Source organism: Osmia bicornis, chromosome 9, assembly GCF_907164935.1.
Source record: "Osmia bicornis bicornis chromosome 9, iOsmBic2.1, whole genome shotgun sequence".
Taxonomy (NCBI): domain Eukaryota; kingdom Metazoa; phylum Arthropoda; class Insecta; order Hymenoptera; family Megachilidae; genus Osmia; species Osmia bicornis.
Genome location: NC_060224.1, coordinates 9872754 through 9892604, shown reverse-complemented (window position 1 = coordinate 9892604; position 19851 = coordinate 9872754). Strand labels below are relative to the sequence as shown.

The following is a 19851-nucleotide window of genomic DNA, read 5'->3' as shown; positions in this document are numbered from 1 at the left end:
GGCGGTGCTGACCACCAGCGAGGGGAACGCGAACTTGTTCGCTGCTCCCCGCCCACAGAGGGCTAAAAGGGGTGCCTTGCGACCTCGTGGATGTAGGAGCTCCACTTTTTCGGGGAGAGGAGCTCCGAGTTCGGTCGATAGCAGGGAGGACTCGAATGAGTCCTTTGTATCCGTTGCCTCACTGGACCGCCCGTCAAGGAGGGGAGATCGCGGAAGGCCAAGGAAAAGCTCCTCGAGGCGACGAGGGATGAGGCGGAAATCAGCGATGAGGAGCGGGTCCTTACCGCTCTCTCCCTCCCCCTGCTCCTAGTAAATCAAGTCTCCCCCTGCCGGAAGAGGAGTAGCTGCGTGTGGAGCTCTGCTACGAACCAGTGGCGGCGCTGGAACTAACAGCGGACGTGAAGCGGGTCGCCAGCGTCTGTAAGGGAGTGAAGGGAACGTTCCAACGTTCCCTTCGCCTGGCTGCGCGTCGTATCAGGGCCATCAATACTGTGATGGCCCAGCGTATGGCGCTGAACAGCGATGCTGAGGACGTAGCGGAGCTGAAGCGTCAGCCCCGCCTCCTACGCTAATAGAACGGGAGCGGGGGTTTGTGGGAGTGCTGTGGACCGAGATCGCGGTGGTGGGCGTATATTGCCCGCCCAGTTGGCCCTTCGCGGCGTTCGAAGGGTGTTTAGGCCGGGTGGGACACGTTTCCCGTTGCTGCCCCGGCCGGCACTCGTCCTCTGGGATTTCAACTCCCATGCCCAATCGTGGGGGTCCCCGAGGACTGACGCGAGGGGTGGGGCGGTACTCGAGTGGGCGGCGGAATTCGAGCTCCAGCTGTTAAACGGGGACTCGGCCAGCACCTGCGTGCGCGCCCAGGGGGAGTCGATAGTCGACTTATCGTTCGCGACTCCGTCGGCTGCACGCATAGTGCGGAGTTGGAGGGTGGTGGAGGAGGCGGAGTCGCTAAGCGACCATCGTTACATCCGCCTTGGATTTAACTCCACGGAGATGGGCGCTGAAAAGGCTTGACAGGGACGCGCTGATGACCGCAGCCCTCGCTGTGACCTGGCCGGAGCAACCGGTCGGTACGGTCGCGGATATAGGGGAGGAGGTGAAATGGTTCCGGGGCAGGATGAAAGCGATTTGAGACGTCGCCATGCCCCGGGCCAAATGCCTCCCCAGACGGACCGCCTACTGGTGATCGGGCGAAATCGCCGACATTCGGCAGAACTGTAATGTCGCCCGACAACAGTGACAAAGGGCCCATCGAAGAAGGATCCGCGACCCAGCGGAGGAGGAAGAGCTGTAGGAAGAGCCATCAGAGAGTCCAAATCCCGGACGTGGCAAGAGGTCCTCGACTCTCTCGACGACGATCCGCGGGGGCGCCCTTATAAGTGGGCGATGGGCAAGCTCGACCCCCAGTTCTTGGGTCGGGTGTTGGAGTGCTATTCCCTCGCGACGAGGGTGACCACCCCGGCCCGCGCCAGTCCATGTCGAATAGACCGACGACATGGGTGTCACAGAGGGCGAGCTGGCCGAGACAATGAAACGCATGGGGGCCCGGAACACCGCTCCAGGCACCGACGGCGTCCCCGGCCGAGCCTACGTGTTGGCCCTTCGCGTCCTTGGACCGCGATTAAGGCGGCGCCTGTTTGAAGGAAGGGTCATCCCGTATGAGTGGAAGGTAGGACGACTGGTCCTGCTAAAGAAGGAAGGACGGCCCGCAGTAAGCCCCTCCGCGTACCGGCCCATCGTGTTGCTCGACAAGGTCGGGAAGCTTTTGGAAAGCGTAATAGCTGACCGCCTCGCCGAGCACCTATCCCGGGCAGGCTCTGATCTGGTCGAGTCGCAGTACGGTTTTAGATGGGAGCGCAGCACCATTGTTGCGATTGACTCACTGCGCTCCCAATGCGACTCGGCCACGTCTCGGGGCGGGGTGGGGTTAGGCGTTTCACTAGATATTGTGAACGCGTTTAACACCCTGCCCCATGGGACGATAATGGGGGCATTCGTAGAACACGAGGTGCTCCCAGTACTGAGAAGGATGATCAGGGACTACCTACGGGATAGGTTCGTCGAGTATGTGGGCTCGGACGGACGCACTTACAGGAGGGGCGTCGACAAACGTGTACCCCAGGGGTCACGCATGGGGCCCCCACTGTGAAACGTGGGGCACAACCCAGCTCTGGGGTTGTGGTGCCGGACAGGGTAAGCATTACGTGTTTTGCGGATGAGACACACGTGTTTGCTACCGACTGGGACTTGTAACCGTACATTCGTACAGTTACATAGTATAAAACAAGTAGTATAGATTTTTCTTGGGAGATCGGAACTATAGCGATGGTATGTGCTATCCCTACTTATTTTTCTAAGTGGAGCGCGTGCGCGGATCCCCTCCTTCGAACGCCGGATCGAAGGAGCTCAGTGTCGATCCATCGATCGACACTCTGGTCCCAAACGACAAGCAGAACGGACGCTTTCACCTACGGCTCTCTTCCAAGAGACAACCGTCTAAAGATTGCGATCCAGCAAGTCGTGACTAGAGCCCGAGCTTGGACACCTCCCTTTCATTAAGTAGTGGCCTTCTATCTTGGGACTCAGCACCCTCGAAAGATCGCCCTACACAGGCATATCCAAGACGACATTGACTCCTAGGGAAACCTAGTCGAGCCATCCCCGTTTTGCTTGTGTTCTGGCAATTTTACATTGCAATTTGGAGGGCCGTGATCTCGCTCTTGGCAGTCTTAATTTCTTCCTTGAGTACACTTCGTACTCCAGGAAGAACGTTGACGGATTCCGGCAAATCCACGGTTATCGGATTCTCTTAAATACACGTATTTCAGTCTGCAAAGGAGTCGAGGGTCGGGACTTAGTGCGCGACTTTCTCATCCTTTGATTGTGACTGAAATCGTGAAGTCAGTGCCCCTGTCGATCTGAGGTTCGCAGGTGAAAACCTCGCTGAACCGGAAGTATCCTCGGAATCCACTGGCTCGCCATTCTGCGATTTAAGAGACGCGTAAAAGTTAATATTTCGCTGCACGGTTAATAAATTCAAACGTTCCTCTCTTGCCTACGCGCTCCACGATCACGCGACCTTCGTGCGTCGTGATTTCGGTACATGTTTCCGAAACAAATCGAGCGAACAATAACTCGTCCTTGGCGAAAGACGTTTGAATCGTAGACGACCAACGAAATTTTGTAACCGTTGTGTATATATTACTTTTCGCATTCCGAGCAGGGTCACGATTTTGCGTTCGGATACTTTGCGTTATTCTTTTCATATATTTTCTCATATTTCTCAAAATGCGTTATTCAACCAGTCATTTTTCCGTATAAATGAAGACTGAGTTTTTTGAGTCGCGTTAAAGTCGCTCGACTGGTTGAGATTTTTCTTTACGTTATATTTTCCTATATTACTTTATATTCTATTATAATTATTCCGTAAGATTTAAATGCGTTATTCAACCAGTCATTTTTCCGTATTAAAAGAAGACTGAGTTTTTGGGTCGCGTTAAAGTCGCTCGACTGGTTGAAATCTTTTCTTTTGCGTTACCATTTTTTTTTATTACACTTTCGATTCGTGTGAATCCGATCTGCGTGCTTATTGACGATCAATCTAGTCAAGTTCGTTGTATATTATATTTACATAATCTGCGCGTCTATTGAACATCTATTAGATGAGAATTGCGTTCCGTTGATTGTTGAACGCGTAAACTGCCATAATATTTGCGGTGCTACTACCATTCTGTGATCGGCTATTTTGCCATACTTCAATCACCATCTTTCTGAATAAATCGATATTTTCTTTTTTACACCGCAAAACTACGTCTCGTTACTGACTTCACCGTTCCTTCTGCCTTCGCGAACGCGCAGCGAACGCGAACCACTCCTTGAGACGCGTAGGGGAAATCGTACGCCCGTACTACTCGCGGTATCTTCTCCTTCGCATAAGTAGCGAAAGACCTAAACGTTACATTTGGCGCCCAACTAAGGGGCAGAATACGGTGACCAGTAATTTAGTAAAATGCCAAAAGAGACGCGGGCGAACACGCGCAAGCAACAAGATGCGTCACGGGACGAATCATTAGATTCGGACGACAGAACGGACCAAACAATTAGCTCTGCGCTATTCGGAGGCTCGCGAATTCAGAGATCACCGATTGTGACAGCTACATTACCCGATAAAACAAGGGATAATCCGCCGGCAACTGCTCCATCTAAAACAGGGGAAACGGGCGCGACATTAGATAGTATTTCCAACTTACTTATCGGCCTCACCGAAAAACAAGACAGGCAAGAGGCAAAATTAGCCCAATTAGAGAAAACCTTGTCTGAGCGGATTGATTCACAGATTAGACAACAAGGGGAAGAGTTATTCCAATCTTTAACTCAGATTCGAACAGAGGTCCGGGAAGACATCCTAGGTTTCCAAACCAGATTAGCAGAGTTGAACGTGGCGAGTCAACAAGCCACGAGCGCGAATAATACGCAATCGCGACGCATTCTTTCAACCGGTTCTCGTGTTGAATCTCGTTCCCCATCAGAAAGACCGTTTCGGGTGAAACCTCAACTTCCATCGTTTGAGGGCACCTCAAAAGAACGTCCTCCCAAATTTCTTCGGGAATTAGAACGTTTTGTTAGAATTTCACGCGTTCAGGAGGATGAAATGCGACTTATAATCGATCAAGCCCTCAAAGGAGTGGCAAGCGATTGGTGGGATTTAGTTTCGGGAGAGATTCGCACCTGGGATGATTTTGCGTGCGGATTCCTGTCCCAATTTTGGAGCACGACTGTGCAACGTAAAATTCGAACTAACCTGGAAACGGGTTATTATCGGGATGACTCGGGAATAACGAGAGTCACGTATGCCATGCGTTTAATTGGGGATGCGAGGGACCTGACACCGCGTCGAAGCGACGATGAAATCGTCCAAGTATTGGCTCGACATTTCACCCAAGCAGTCCACGATTCGGTAACCGCGCAGAACATCACGACAGTCGATGCTTTTCTTACACTACTCGACCGATGGGACAACGGAGGAACAGTCAACCGATCGCGTGCCCAACCACACGAATGGCAACGATTTGACCGAGCAAGACCACCAATTGCTCAGCAAAATAATGCTCAGCAGAAGCATCGCTCCGAGAAATCCGATGTATGGAAACAGGGGATTTCCCCAACGCGACAACTCCGGACCCAGGGAAGGGCCACGAGACCAGCCAAGGCAACCACCAATGGCTCAAGACACTCGACCAAGACGGGATCAGACACCAGTAAGGGTCAGAATTTCTGAGGTGACTCCCGAAATTCAACCGGAAGTCACCGAGCAACCCGATGAAATCTCGGAAGAATCGGGAAACGAACAATGAGCGTTCCTGTGAACGAACTGGACTCCTCCCCGACGAAAGTTCAAGGAACCTCCTCTAAAACAGAGAAGGGGAAAATCACCACATTGTTCCCAGATCTGCGTGAAGAACTAGCAGCAAGCGACCCCGGCGTGAAGAAAGACCATAAAATCGTCACTGGTCAAAGTCCTGAAGTGAAAATCTTCATTCAGGATATCCCAGTGAATGCACTCGTGGACACCGGTAGTATGGTTACGGTAATGTCGGAAGCATGGTTCGATCACCATCTGTTCCAGTTAAATAAATGTCCATCACTACCGATCAGCAGCAGCTTTGTCATAGGAGCAACAGGATCGAAATCGGCTCGCCTCAAGAAGCAGATCCTTGCCACGATCCGATTTAAAAACACCCAATTCCTTGTTCCCATGATTATTGTTCCAAATTTAATCCATGATGTCATCCTTGGAATCGACACATTAAGAGCTATAAAATCCAAAATTGACCTTGAAGAAGATCTGTTGAAGGTTATCATAAGAGAAAAAGAAGAGCAAATCACAATGGCTCCGTGTGATGAAGACGAAGCACCCAATCTTGACGTCAATCGACTAACAAGTCCGCAAACAATTGCTCAATCTGATGCGATATCAATCAGAGAAAGAATAAGGCAGAAAATCGCCTCTTGCAACATTCCAACAATGCAACAGGAACAATTGGTGGACGTGTTAGCAAAACACCCTGACATCTGGAGAGAGAATCCAGGCCGCGTTGGATGCTACCAACATGAATTAATCGTCAACGAGGATGTACCCTTTGTACAACGAACGTATCCAATTCCGATGAAATACCTTGAACACGCGGATGAAGAAATCAAGAAGATGCTCGAATATAACATTATTCAGCCTTCTAACAGTCCGTACATTAATCCGCTGGTTCCGGTTATTAAGAAAAACGGAAGCATCAGACTGTGTTTGGATGCGCGCATGCTGAATCGAACATTGCTGGGTGATCATGAAATGTCAGAGACAATCGACGCGATATTCCAACGTTTTCCAAAAATCGCGTATGTATCAAGTATTGACTTGATCAATCGTTTTTGGCAGGTTCCTCTCACCCCCAATTCGCGCAAATACACAGCCTTTTTATACCGCGGCCAATGTTACGAGTTCGTAGTCACTCCGTTTGGCTTGAAAACAAGTAGCGCGAGTCTCGTTCGTGCCCTAAGATTGGTATTGGTAGGAATGGAGTCGTTTATCATAAATTTTATCGATGATATCTTGTGTGTTTCATCCTCTTTTGACGAGCATGTCAAACATCTGGCAAGATTGTGTAAGCGTCTTCATGAACACAACCTCACTATCAACCTCGACAAATGTCAGTTTCTAGCTCGTGAAACCACGTTTCTTGGACACATATTATCCGCAGATGGAATCCGACAGGACCCACAAAAGCTCTCGTGCATTCGAGACTTTCCACCGCCTCGTAATGTTAAACAGCTTCGTGGTTTTCTGGGATTGATAAATTTTTATAGCAAATTTGCTGAACACCACGCGGAAATAATTACACCCTTATTAGGACTATTAAAGAAAGGCGCTCGATGGGAATGGTCACAAAAAATGGAAGAAGCTTTTCAACAAGCTAAAGAGGTATTTTGCGAAACAGTAGTTCTTCAATTTCCCGATCCAAAACGCGATTATTACTTATCGACAGATGCTAGTTTCTCTGCTCTGGGAGCTGTTTTGGCTCAGAAAGATGACCAGGGCAATCTTAGACCGATCTCATTCGCTAGTAGGACTTTAAAAGGTGCTGAATTAGCGTATTTTACAACAGAGAAAGAATTACTTGCGATTGTTTGGGCATTAAATAAATTTAAGACCTATTTATACGGGGCACACATCATCTTGACTACCGATCATCATGCTCTGACTTTTTTGATGAGCAGTCGTTTCCTAAACCAACGTCTCACGCGATGGATTCTATCGATACAAGACTATTCTATGGAAGTCCAACATTGTCCTGGAAAGGACAATATCCCGGCCGATTGTATGAGCAGATTAGATCAATCAGCTCCGGATACAGAATCACGCCACGAAAAACGAATTCCGATTTTGGCCGCTTTGGCCAGGGATTTGTCTAAAGAATTGTTAGAATTCTTTAACAACATACCAGCGTTTCAGGCGAAAGATCCGAAGCTTGCTCAAATCATACGAATGGTCAATGAAAACTCCGACAAAGTCCTCGAAAAATACCGCATCGCGAATGGAATTTTATTTCATAAAAATCATACGCAAAAATGGAACTGCGTCGTTCCAAGTAATAAAATATCGTTATTGATTCGAGAGATACATGAAGTCTATGCTCATCCTGGCAGCGACAAGTGTATCAAATTAATCTCTGAAAGATTCTATTTTCCAAAATTAACGAGAACCATCCGTAAATACATCTCCACATGTGACCACTGTCAACGGGTAAAAATCCCTACACAGGCAATTCACGCGGATATGCAGACGATTATTCCACACGCTCCGTTAGAATTGGTTTCCCTTGATTTTTATGGACCCTTGCCGACCGCGAGAGGGGGGTATAAATATCTGGCGGTGTTTGAAGACGTATTCACAAAATATGTCAAATTATACCCGCTACGGCGAGCAACAGCGAATGCGACAATCAATCGGATAGTAAAAGAATTAATCCCGGAGTGCGGAAAGCCGCATCGTATAATAACGGATCATGGGACGCAATTCACATCAAAACGGTGGGGGGACGCGTTAAAAGAGTTAGAAATTCGACACACGCTATCGTCAATAAGGCACCCCCAAAGTAACCCCGTAGAAAGGGTGAACCGCGAGATAGGGCGCATGTTTCGAACGTTAATTAAAAACAAACATTCCACCTGGTTAAAATGGGTAAAAACGATCGAGACGTGTTGCAACGAATTGCACCACGACAGTACGGGATTCACTCCGTTTGAATTGATGAAGAAGAAGCCGCCCAATCGACCATGGGAAAAATGGTTCGCCACTGACCCCATACCAGATGACCAGGGGACTCACCACCATACCAAGCTACAACTCGCTCGTGGCAAGATGACAAAAAAAGCTGCGAAACGAATGGAACGCGCAAATCGCGGACGCGTCGCATATCCGTTCAAAGAAAATGACCTCGTACTCATCAAGGCAAACCCGGTATCCAATGCCGCGGATCGAGAAATCGCAAAATTCTTCCATCTGTTTGAAGGGCCCTATAAAATCACAAAAATCAAAGGACCGGCAACATATGAACTGCGTCACCCGGAAACGGGAGAGGTCAAGGGCACATTCCACGCCTCAAATTTGCGACCATACCGGCATCCCTTCCAGGAGGCGGCAGGCACCTAAAATCAATCTGGAGGGGAGAGGTTCGATCTTGCCTGATGACTGCGCAGTAGATCAAGGATCGAATATCCTAAAGTGGGGAGAGGCCCCCCCTTATATAATCACGCGTCAGCACCATCGATCAGTCTCGAGTCGATCATCATGGCAGCAATACCAGAAACAGAAAAGCACAGCAGGTCGAAGGGTACGCAGGCCTACGCGTACTGGCTGATGTACAATAAGGCCACCCAAACGGGATTCGAATTAATATACCGAGTGCCCCAGGTGCCTGAGCTCCGCGTTATCCACCCAAGGCCGTGGATAACATCGAAAACGGGTGCTGCCCGACGCGGTCGCCACACACAGGCAACTGCAAAAAAGGTGGACGGCCGAACGCAGACGCCCAAACGGGGAATAAAAAGGCTATCCGCGCAGCAACGGACAAAGCGGCGCAGGCGCCGCGCGAAACGACCACCAATGACCATGGTAGACGCAGCGACCTCATGCAACCTCCTCGCTGAAGGCGAGAACATCGAGAAGGAGGAACCACCAAACGCCGAGGCCACAACGGCAACAACAATGCCCAGCACCTCGACAGAGGCGGTCAGCGACACCAAGGCCATGCTCGAGGATGCAATGGACACCATTGCGGCCATCGAGCCCCGGACAGAACCAGACATCGAGGACGACTGGGTCGTCGCCATGATGCCCGACCCGCAGGATGAGGCTCTGGACGACCAACCTAACGGCGGATCAATCCAGGGAGAGCCGGTCCAGATCCCGTCACTCAATCGGCAGGATCCCCTCGGCCTGTTAGAACTCACGGAAGCCATGCTCGAGGCCATGGAGGAGACTGGAGACACCGACCAGTGATAATAATGTGTGACAAAACCGTCTACAACGCGCTGTGATATTTTACGTTTCTTTTTTTTTTTGATCCAGACTGAGAAGTTATGTTTAGTTTTTTTTTTCGTTTTCTATTTTTGTTGCGAGTTACAACATTGCGTTTATTTTCTTTTTAGGTTTTTTTTTAGACATAAGGGTGTGAATGAGGTGTGTGTGAGTGACAGGAACAAGCTCATATTTTCTTTAGTTCAGTTATTTATCATAGGCAGATGCCAAAGACACTTTTATATTTTCTTTTAGGGACAAGTGATCCCATATATATTTTTTTTTTGTTTTGTATAATCACAATTTCAGTTTTCGTTTTCGTTTTGTGTGAATGAGTGAGTGTGCGTCGCGTTCATTAGTACCTACCAACGCTCTTGATCCGAGAGGGGGGTATATGTAACCGTACATTCGTACAGTTACATAGTATAAAACAAGTAGTATAGATTTTTCTTGGGAGATCGGAACTATAGCGATGGTATGTGCTATCCCTACTTATTTTTCTAAGTGGAGCGCGTGCGCGGATCCCCTCCTTCGAACGCCGGATCGAAGGAGCTCAGTGTCGATCCATCGATCGACACTCTGGTCCCAAACGACAAGCAGAACGGACGCTTTCACCTACGGCTCTCTTCCAAGAGACAACCGTCTAAAGATTGCGATCCAGCAAGTCGTGACTAGAGCCCGAGCTTGGACACCTCCCTTTCATTAAGTAGTGGCCTTCTATCTTGGGACTCAGCACCCTCGAAAGATCGCCCTACACAGGCATATCCAAGACGACGTTGACTCCTAGGGAAACCTAGTCGAGCCATCCCCGTTTTGCTTGTGCTCTGGCAATTTTACATTGCAATTTGGAGGGCCGTGATCTCGCTCTTGGCAGTCTTAATTTCTTCCTTGAGTACACTTCGTACTCCAGGAAGAACGTTGACGGATTCCGGCAAATCCACGGTTATCGGATTCTCTTAAATACACGTATTTCAGTCTGCAAAGGAGTCGAGGGTCGGGACTTAGTGCGCGACTTTCTCATCCTTTGATTGTGACTGAAATCGTGAAGTCAGTGCCCCTGTCGATCTGAGGTTCGCAGGTGAAAACCTTGCTGAACCGGAAGTATCCTCGGAATCCACTGGCTCGCCATTCTGCGATTTAAGAGACGCGTAAAAGTTAATATTTCGCTGCACGGTTAATAAATTCAAACGTTCCTCTCTTGCCTACGCGCTCCACGATCACGCGACCTTCGTGCGTCGTGATTTCGGTACATGTTTCCGAAACAAATCGAGCGAACAATAACTCGTCCTTGGCGAAAGAACGTTTGAATCGTAGACGACCAACGAAATTTTGTAACCGTTGTGTATATATTACTTTTCGCATTCCGAGCAGGGTCACGATTTTGCGTTCGGATACTTTGCGTTATTCTTTTCATATATTTTCTCATATTTCTTAAAATGCGTTATTCAACCAGTCATTTTTCCGTATAAATGAAGACTGAGTTTTTTGAGTCGCGTTAAAGTCGCTCGACTGGTTGAGATTTTTCTTTACGTTATATTTTCTTATATTACTTTATATTCTATTATAATTATTCCGTAAGATTTAAATGCGTTATTCAACCAGTCATTTTTCCGTATTAAAAGAAGACTGAGTTTTTGGGTCGCGTTAAAGTCGCTCGACTGGTTGAAATCTTTTCTTTTGCGTTACCATTTTTTTTTATTACACTTTCGATTCGTGTGAATCCGATCTGCGTGCTTATTGACGATCAATCTAGTCAAGTTCGTTGTATATTATATTTACATAATCTGCGCGTCTATTGAACATCTATTAGATGAGAATTGCGTTCCGTTGATTGTTGAACGCGTAAACTGCCATAATATTTGCGGTGCTACTACCATTCTGTGATCGGCTATTTTGCCATACTTCAATCACCATCTTTTTGAATAAATCGATATTTTCTTTTTTACACCGCAAAACTACGTCTCGTTACTGACTTCACCGTTCCTTCTGCCTTCGCGAACGCGCAGCGAACGCGAACCACTCCTTGAGACGCGTAGGGGAAATCGTACGCTCGTACTACTCGCGGTATCTTCTCCTTCGCATAAGTAGCGAAAGACCTAAACGTTACAGACTGGAGCAGGACCATACGTTTAGCGGAGATTGGAGCGGCTGCCGTCGCAGCGGCGATCCGGAGGCTGGGGCTACAGATAGCGCCCCACAAAAGGCGATGTGGTTTTACTCGCCTCGGCGTGTGGTTGCACCACCGCCCCAGTCTTGGATCCAGGTAGGTGACACCAGGGTCCAGGTGGGTGAAGGCTTCAAGTATCTTGGCCTCCACCTAGACAGCCACTGGCACTTTGGAAGACACTTCGACCGTCTGGCCTCCCAATTAGACGAGGTAGCAAATGCCCTTGGGCGAGTGCCGCCCAATATCGGGGGGCCAAGTGAGAAGGTTATATCGGTTGCCCATATGGGCTGAGACCCTGATGGCGTCTCGCCGCAGCCAAGTTGTGCTGCAGCGAGTGGAGAGGAGAATGGCCGTCTGCGTCATGAGGGGGTACCATACGGTCTTCCACGCGGCGGCGATGTCTCTGGCGGGTCTTTACCCTTCAAGTACGAGGCGGAGGCATGCGCTACGATTTTCTGGCGCTTGCGCGGCCTCCGCCAGGCTGGAGAAGACCCGCCAGAGCCGACGGTCGAACGGGAATGGATGTGCCAGGCCCGACAAGATGCCCTGGACCGGTGGCATCGTAAGATCATCGCGAGCGGCGCCGCTGGCCAGCAAGCGGTTGGGCGCTCCTGCCCGTCATCAAACAATGGCGGGACCGCGGCTTTGGTCGGATCACCTACCGGACCACACAGGTGCTTAACGGGCATGGTTGCTTCAGTGACTTCATGTGCCGGATTGGTCGCGAGGCGACGACTATATGCCACCACTGTGGGGCGGGGCGGAACTCCGCGCAACACACACTGGAGCATTGTCCAGTGTTCGCGCGGGCCCGTCACGCCCTCCAGTGTGAGTTACCGGTGGATCGATCGCCGGCGAGCGTTGTGAGAAACATGCTCGCCGGCGAGGATCAGTGCTGGGCGGTGACCTCCTACTTGAAGGAGGAGGCGGAACGGGGTCGGGAGAGAGCCCGCAGGAGACGACGCCGTCGGAGGTGGCCCCCCGACGGCACCGTTACCTAAGGAGGACAGGGCGGTGGGCCCTGGTAACTCTGCCCACCGCCCCCAACAGGATGAGGGCGGGAGCTTCGGCTTCCCCTCAAGGTAGATGTAGTGGGGAGAGGTTCCGGCCTCCCTCAGGGTCACAGGACGAGGGGAGGGGCTTGCCCCTCTCCTCCATCGCAGATAGGCGGCTTCAAGGTGGAACCGCTGGGCCGCAGGTGGCCTGGTCTGGGGCCACGGTCGCCATTGCACGCGGCCCGAGGAGTGGCCGGCGTCGGGTGTGGCCTCCGGCGTCTGGTATGGCTTCCGGCGTCGGCGAAGTTGGCACGCAGGGGGAGGGTCAAAGACTAGACCGTACCCCGAGATGGAGCGTGGAAACGCCATGGGTGGAAGGATCCCGGTGTGTTCGTCAGAGATCGCGGGGCCCTCCCTCAAACCCAGTGCAGGCCACCGTGAGTGTTTTAGCCGGTAAGAATCCTGCACTACCCTCGGCCTCTCCCCTCGGGGGCTGGGGATGTGTTGTTTAAGATTTCCCCCACAAAAGAAAGGTTAGTCAGCGAAAAAGTACTAATAAAAAAAGGCCTGAATGGCTTTACTCAGTGAAAAATAACTATTTATTTCATATCTTGAAGAAAAATATATTCCTGGCAGCCTGGAATACCTTACTCATTTAACAAATATTAACATTAAATTACTTTTCGGCTCTGCAGAGCTCTGGACAGAGCTCTGTATACTACCAGGTATACTGTACAGGACCTTTGCACGGGCCCTTTATGGCCCCCGCCATAAAGTAATTTGTGCAGTTCATGCAGCACCGTTAGCCATATGCAGGTTCGTCTCTGCGTCTACTTCCTTAGGCTTCCACTGTTAATAACAGCACTGGTTAAGCCATTAATAATACCATAACCGAAATTAAGCCCCGGCTACGCAGCCACCCCCTCCGGCTCGTAACATAATATGCATTACAAATTCGTTTTAGGCAAAATAAAAATAAAAACTAGTACTTTATATTTTGCCTTGGGGAAATATTATTATTCAGTATATAGGAAATGCAATGTATAGTAATCCGAAATTTTTACAAGTAGATATAAAGTTTTTTAAAAGTAAATATAAAACTTATAATGAATTACACTTAACCTAATCAAACTTACATCTACTACTAACCAAACTCTAATCAATACAGGACGTATCAGCATTTTTGGTAAAAGGCTATGATAAGCTACAAATTAATTCGGGCTAGATTATGTTAGGTTGAATTCCAATATTGTTGCATAGGTATTGAAAATTCGATTAGCAATCAAAATATTGATACTTTGCCTGATCACAAATCGGAAATGTATGTATTTCTTAGGCAAAGTATAAAATGTACATTATTTAACACATTGCTCAGTTAATTTAGTTTAGACAATGTATTGTCTTATGCCTAGGTAATGTACACATACTTTGTTTATAATATACCTACATACAGTTATAGGTTATCAGAGTACTTGGTGAAGGCCAACCGAATGCAAGTCGGTAGCTAATAGTACGAATAAGATATGGAAATTTAAAGAATTATAACAAGTATCGAGGGAAAGATAGCGAGTGAATATGTAAAATTCATCGCAACGATAAGAGAACATTAAAACACTTGTCAATCGATTATTATGGAATGAAAACAAAAATTACACACCACAAGAGGGAAGCGAAAACGAAAAGGTATTTAACTGACTAAAGCCAGTAAAGAGTAAATTAAATAGAGTAAGAAATGAAGAGTGTGGAGGTAGGAAAAAGTATATAAGAAAAAGATGTTTGAATGTAGTACATGTAAATAAAGGTATGTATGAAGAGAATAGACGTATAAGTGTAAGTTAAAAATTGATGCAAGCCAAGTCCGTTTCGGGCCTTTGAAACTAGAAATATTAATAAATTTATTTAATGTTTTAACCAAAACTTAAAGAATAAATATTCATAATTACTAGAAGCACAACTTACGAGGATTGTTTTCTTCATATAGACAATGGGAACCTCTAACTATAATATTTCGAGCTCTCCATGTAAATTCTTGTATATACGGACAATAATCTGCTAGAGATACCGAGCCACCATAGTACTGTTCTTCTCCAGCTGATACGTGAGGAATTGAATCAAAATTCTACAAAAACAGAAAATTACTTTAAGCAAATTTATTATATAAAGTTATTGAAACATATGAATAACTGTATATACAAAATTCAACCAATTATTTATTCAGAAGTTTAGCAACGATTATACGAACATAAATAAATTATGAAAGTATAAAATATAGTCTTTGGAAGTAGAGTTAAATAATAATAATAACTTTATCTTCGTAATGAAAAAAGGACATCAATATTTATTTAAGAATGCTTCATTCCTGCAGCCTTCGTAAAAATAAAGTGAACTAAAAGGCGGATGCAGAACGAATGAGAAGCGTATTATGAACTAATTAAAGCGGTCTTTTCATATCGGTAATTTATATTTGCTAATATTCCACACAATAATTGAAGGTAAATATACATAAACAAATTAATTTTCATGAACATAAACAGAATATAACGGCTCTTAAATGTTATTATATGTATATTTGTTTTAAATATTCATTTCATTTTGAAAATACTTGCTAACTTGGTATTGATGGTATAAACATTTCAAATACAAAATGCTAGACATTTAAAAAAAATGGCGTATTTCATACGTAAAGTACGCATTCGCGGTGCTACTATCGAATGCCTTGAGCGCAGAGTAAAATGGAGGTTGTAAGGCTCAGCTCCGATTTCTATCGACACCGTTCCGGGTACGACTCTACGACCGTTTTTGGAGGTAGGGGAAATAACTTGAAAAGAAATGCTGTCGTCTTCAGGTAACAATTAAATAACTTTATAATTTTAACTATGTTTCAGTACAAGTATGATACGTCTACAATGTTCATGGAATCACGCACTCTCGATGTGGATCTGAACGTGCCACTCGGCTTGTTGTATCAAAAGTGTTTTTCGTTGACACGTTCTCAACCAAGTAAACTGTTTAAGGAGCTGACTCCTAGTGAACTCGTCGATTGAGGCACCAATCAGGGGTGTTTTTAATTTCACTACCTTCCAATTGGCCACCCAGTTAGACGAGTTGGTTGTCGCAGGTGGTGGGGCATTTTGCAATTGCAAAATGACCTGCACCCACCGATCTGTGACTTCTGGCCCCTTGACCGAGGGTCGCACCGCGACTAGAGAGTCCCAAGTCTGGGGAGTCCCGGTACATGCCATCACCTGCCGATGATTTTATGACACGCCGCTCCTTCAAAAACTCTAAACCTGATAATGATTTTAGTGCTGGTTGTTTATTCACCGCACCAGGAGAAATTGAAGGGCAGCAGCAAACAATGGCAATGCATGTGCCGCGCCGTGCACGGACTTGTAACCTTCCAGATGGTTATAATAAAATAAAAGCATGGATAGATATTTTTATTTTTGAACTCAAAATCTAGATTATCAATTTTGACCATTCTTTGCAAGCCAATCACAGTGGTCACTATAAGTGTTTATATAGAATAAAATCAGAGGTCGGTGGTGTCCTTGAGGAATGGTCACAGAAACCGATACCCATGTTAAGTCTATGAGAGAAATCGGAATTACGCTATTGCGCGAGTTTTGAATTACTTTTTACATGCCACAATATCAACAATTGAACTCTACTTTTAATTGCTATATTGTGTTCCAACTTTGTTCAAGTTACTTTTACTGCAAATCATTCGCTTCGCTCCAGTATGTCAGCCACGAAGCGGATGGCGGCCTAGTTTATGTATGTTCGCCGATTACTCCAAGACGGATGGACCAACTGGAAGGAAATCTCTTGCATCTTATAGAGTATATTTCTCAATTGGTCCCGTTAAAAAAACATTTTGTATTTTTTCATCGCTAACGATTTTTTTGCCAAAAACGTAATATTTAATTTATATTTTTTACCGCTTACTCCGAGATGGATGAGCCAATCAGAACGAAGCCTATTGCATCTTGTAGTGTATATCCCCTGATTAGTCTATTAAATAAGACATTTTGCATTTTTTCATTCCTCCTCGAGACGAGGCCCGCCGTTGAGGAAACGGCAAAAAGCTGAACATCACACATCCGAATTCCGTTACGATATTAAATTGAGAGACGTAGATAGAGAGCGAGTTAGGCGATAAGCGGCAAAAGAAATTTTTGAGAATGAATGAGTGAGTATAAGAAGCTTGTGAAAACACCACACGAGACACCCGCCGTCGAACTGGGTAAGCCCCTTCACGTAATAATTTGAATTACAGCAATGGGTGCGTCCGGAACACATACCTCCGTATCCGAAGAACCCCTATTCTTCATTGCGTGACGCTTCGATCGTGCAACGTAGTGAACGTCCTAAAACCCTAAACCCATGAGATTCCCGTCCCCGTGTGCTTCCACGCGAAACCTATGACGGCCGGCTGTGGTCTAGCCGTGAGAGCCCCCTTTATTGTAAACCCCTTACCCTTCCCCTTATTGAGTTGCCACTATTGTGGCTGGAGCGCAACAACCGTTGTATTATACAGGGTGTTCGAAAATTAGGTCGAATCCCGTGGAGTGATAATTGCTGAGATGATTCTAAACCTTTTCCCTTGCCAAAATGTTGGTCAAAGCTTAAGAGAGTGTTGGATATGCTCTATAAAGATATCCTTGCAATAAAGACAAATTTCGTGTTGCAATATTTTGTGTTTTATTAAAATAAATCCCATAATCCAATAGCCCGTAACAAAATCAATTAGCAATTAACGTAGACTCTTTGTTACATGATGCTATCGGGAATTTTTCATTATTAGATGAACAATTACATACTTTTTGCGGCATTAATTGGAAAAATATTAGAGAACTTCAAGATACGCTTGCTATTATGAGAAATAGTAAACCTCGATCCGTAACTCAAGCTTTAGTAGTATTTTTATTCAAACTTAGAAGTGGTAGCTTGAATAATATGATTCAAAATATACTTGATTTAGAACGCGAACAACGAATATCAGATTATTACCATCAAATAACACTGTCCAACACGAATTTTGTTCTGCAACATCCGTTGGGTGGTCTTCGTAGAGTTTCTCTTTCTAAAGACGAATCCGAAAACAGAATTGCTCGATCACCTTCAGTTTTCAAAACACAGGAGTTTTTGTAAAAATGCGTAATTTTTGGAGAAAATGAAGTAGGTATTACGCGGAAACTAAAAGTGCTAGGAACTTTAGTTGGTCTCAAAAAATAGGGGAGAGTTTTCCGAATATTTTGATATATAGTTATTATAATACGTAATTTTTAATACAGTAAAGAATCGATAAGTGTTCAGAATTTGGGACCGGCAACGAACATTTAGCGAACAGAAGAATCGATTCTCTAACTGTTTGTATTTTGCCGGCGCGACGTCAACGTAGAAAGAGACATGGATTCGGAGCTGACATAAGGGTTAAAAATTAAATGCCTACATATTCATGAAAGAATACTAATGCAATAACATTTTTTTATTTGTAAATTATGGTTTTTAAATAAAAATGTTATTAATACATGAAATTTTTCTGATTAAAATTATTCATTTTTACAAAAAATTACCTAATCATTGCTGCTATTCATTCGCCGTTAATTTAGTATATAAAGTGAGCATTCACAGAAAGTAAATTATTTTAATATTATTCAGATTAGTTAAAATTATTATAACAATATCGTGTTTGGTCTCATTTTAATCAGGAAAATCTCACCAATATGTTAATGGAATTGTTATTAAAAAAAAGGCAAAATAAAAAAATTTCATCGCTGCATTAAAGTTGTCTCATCGATACAAATGCGACACAGATCTTCAAAGGAAAGCGGCGCCGTGTCATATTGCTCCCGGGCTTGCTCCGAGGGGGAACCCCCCCAGTGGTGGGGATAAACTTCGAACACTTAACGAATAGATCCTTTCGAACACTTATCGAGTCTTTACTGTAGCTGTAAATGACGATGAAAGTTTAAAAAATAACCGATGCGCGTATTATTTGCTTGTTACTTTTGCAATTTTAAGAAAAGATTTCGCTATACAGTACCGAATTCTGTAGACATTTTCGAAAAAGAAACTATGTTGGGTAAGTACCGGAACAGTATGCTATTCGAGTAAATCGAAAAAATAATTGTCGGTGACGCATGCACGGCGTTTTGCCTCCAGGCGGCCATAGCTCCCTCTCTTCGACTAGTCAGTGCCGTAACTACGCGTAACACTAATTTTTTTGAAGGTGTCGTACGATTCTGGCAGCTTCGTAGCATAAGCAATTGGGATGGAAGGATATATATTCTCAATATGCAATAACACTGCTTTTAAACTAAGTTTGGATGAATCGATAAATAACCTCTATTCAGCAGGGTCATGTACGAAACCTAAGGTTCTTGTTAAGGAATTGATGTCTGTTCAAACATGAAGATCCTCATATGTCGAGAAGTATTTTTGTACCGTATGGTTCCGAGTCCTGAAATGAGTTACTTTGATTGTGTTTTCAAGCAAATTCCATTGTTGCAGCCGAGATAACAAGATAACTAGTCACATTCTTAGGTGAAAAATTGCGATTTTCGAAAATGATTGTTAAAATTTAAAAAAACATATGGTATAGTATCACGAAAAGTTACAAAGTTTGTGACGAGGTCCAGTATCGATAAAGAACCAGAACTGATTTTAAGTTCTCATAACTTTCTGGAGCGTGTTAAATCCTATACCGATCGTTACGGATTTGAGAATTTGTATAATTCAGATCAAAGTGGTTTCAACCTCGAATTACATTCTGGACGAACTTTGGCGTTGAAAGGTACGAAGAAAGTAAAAGCGGTAATACAGTCAATTCCATCCACTACTCATAGCTACACTATACAATCTGCAATATCTGCAAGCGGAAAACTGCTATCTTCTCTCTTCGTCGTGTTAAAGGAAACATCTGGAGAGTTTGGACCTAGGGTACAACAAACTATGTTTAAACCAACGAACATTTTGGCTACCGCGTCAACATCTGGAAAACTGACCAACGAACATTTTAAAATTTGATTAAAAGAAGTTTAGTTTCCTAATACAAACGAGAAGACTGCTTTACTATTAGATTCTTGGAATGGACATTGTAGACGTAGTAT

At 45.5% G+C, this 19851-nt stretch overlaps 1 protein-coding gene across 1 annotated transcript in view; it reads right to left on the bottom strand.

The window, feature by feature from the left end:
* LOC114880352 (leishmanolysin-like peptidase) overlaps positions 1-19851 on the bottom strand; it is a gene marked incomplete at its 5' end in the record, with an annotated part of 296152 nt that overhangs the window by 70321 nt on the left and 205980 nt on the right. Inside the window, one exon of the mRNA XM_046287191.1 lies at positions 14696-14855. Coding sequence (XP_046143147.1) covers positions 14696-14855 — 160 coding nt within the window. The remainder of the gene's footprint in view (positions 1-14695; positions 14856-19851) is intronic.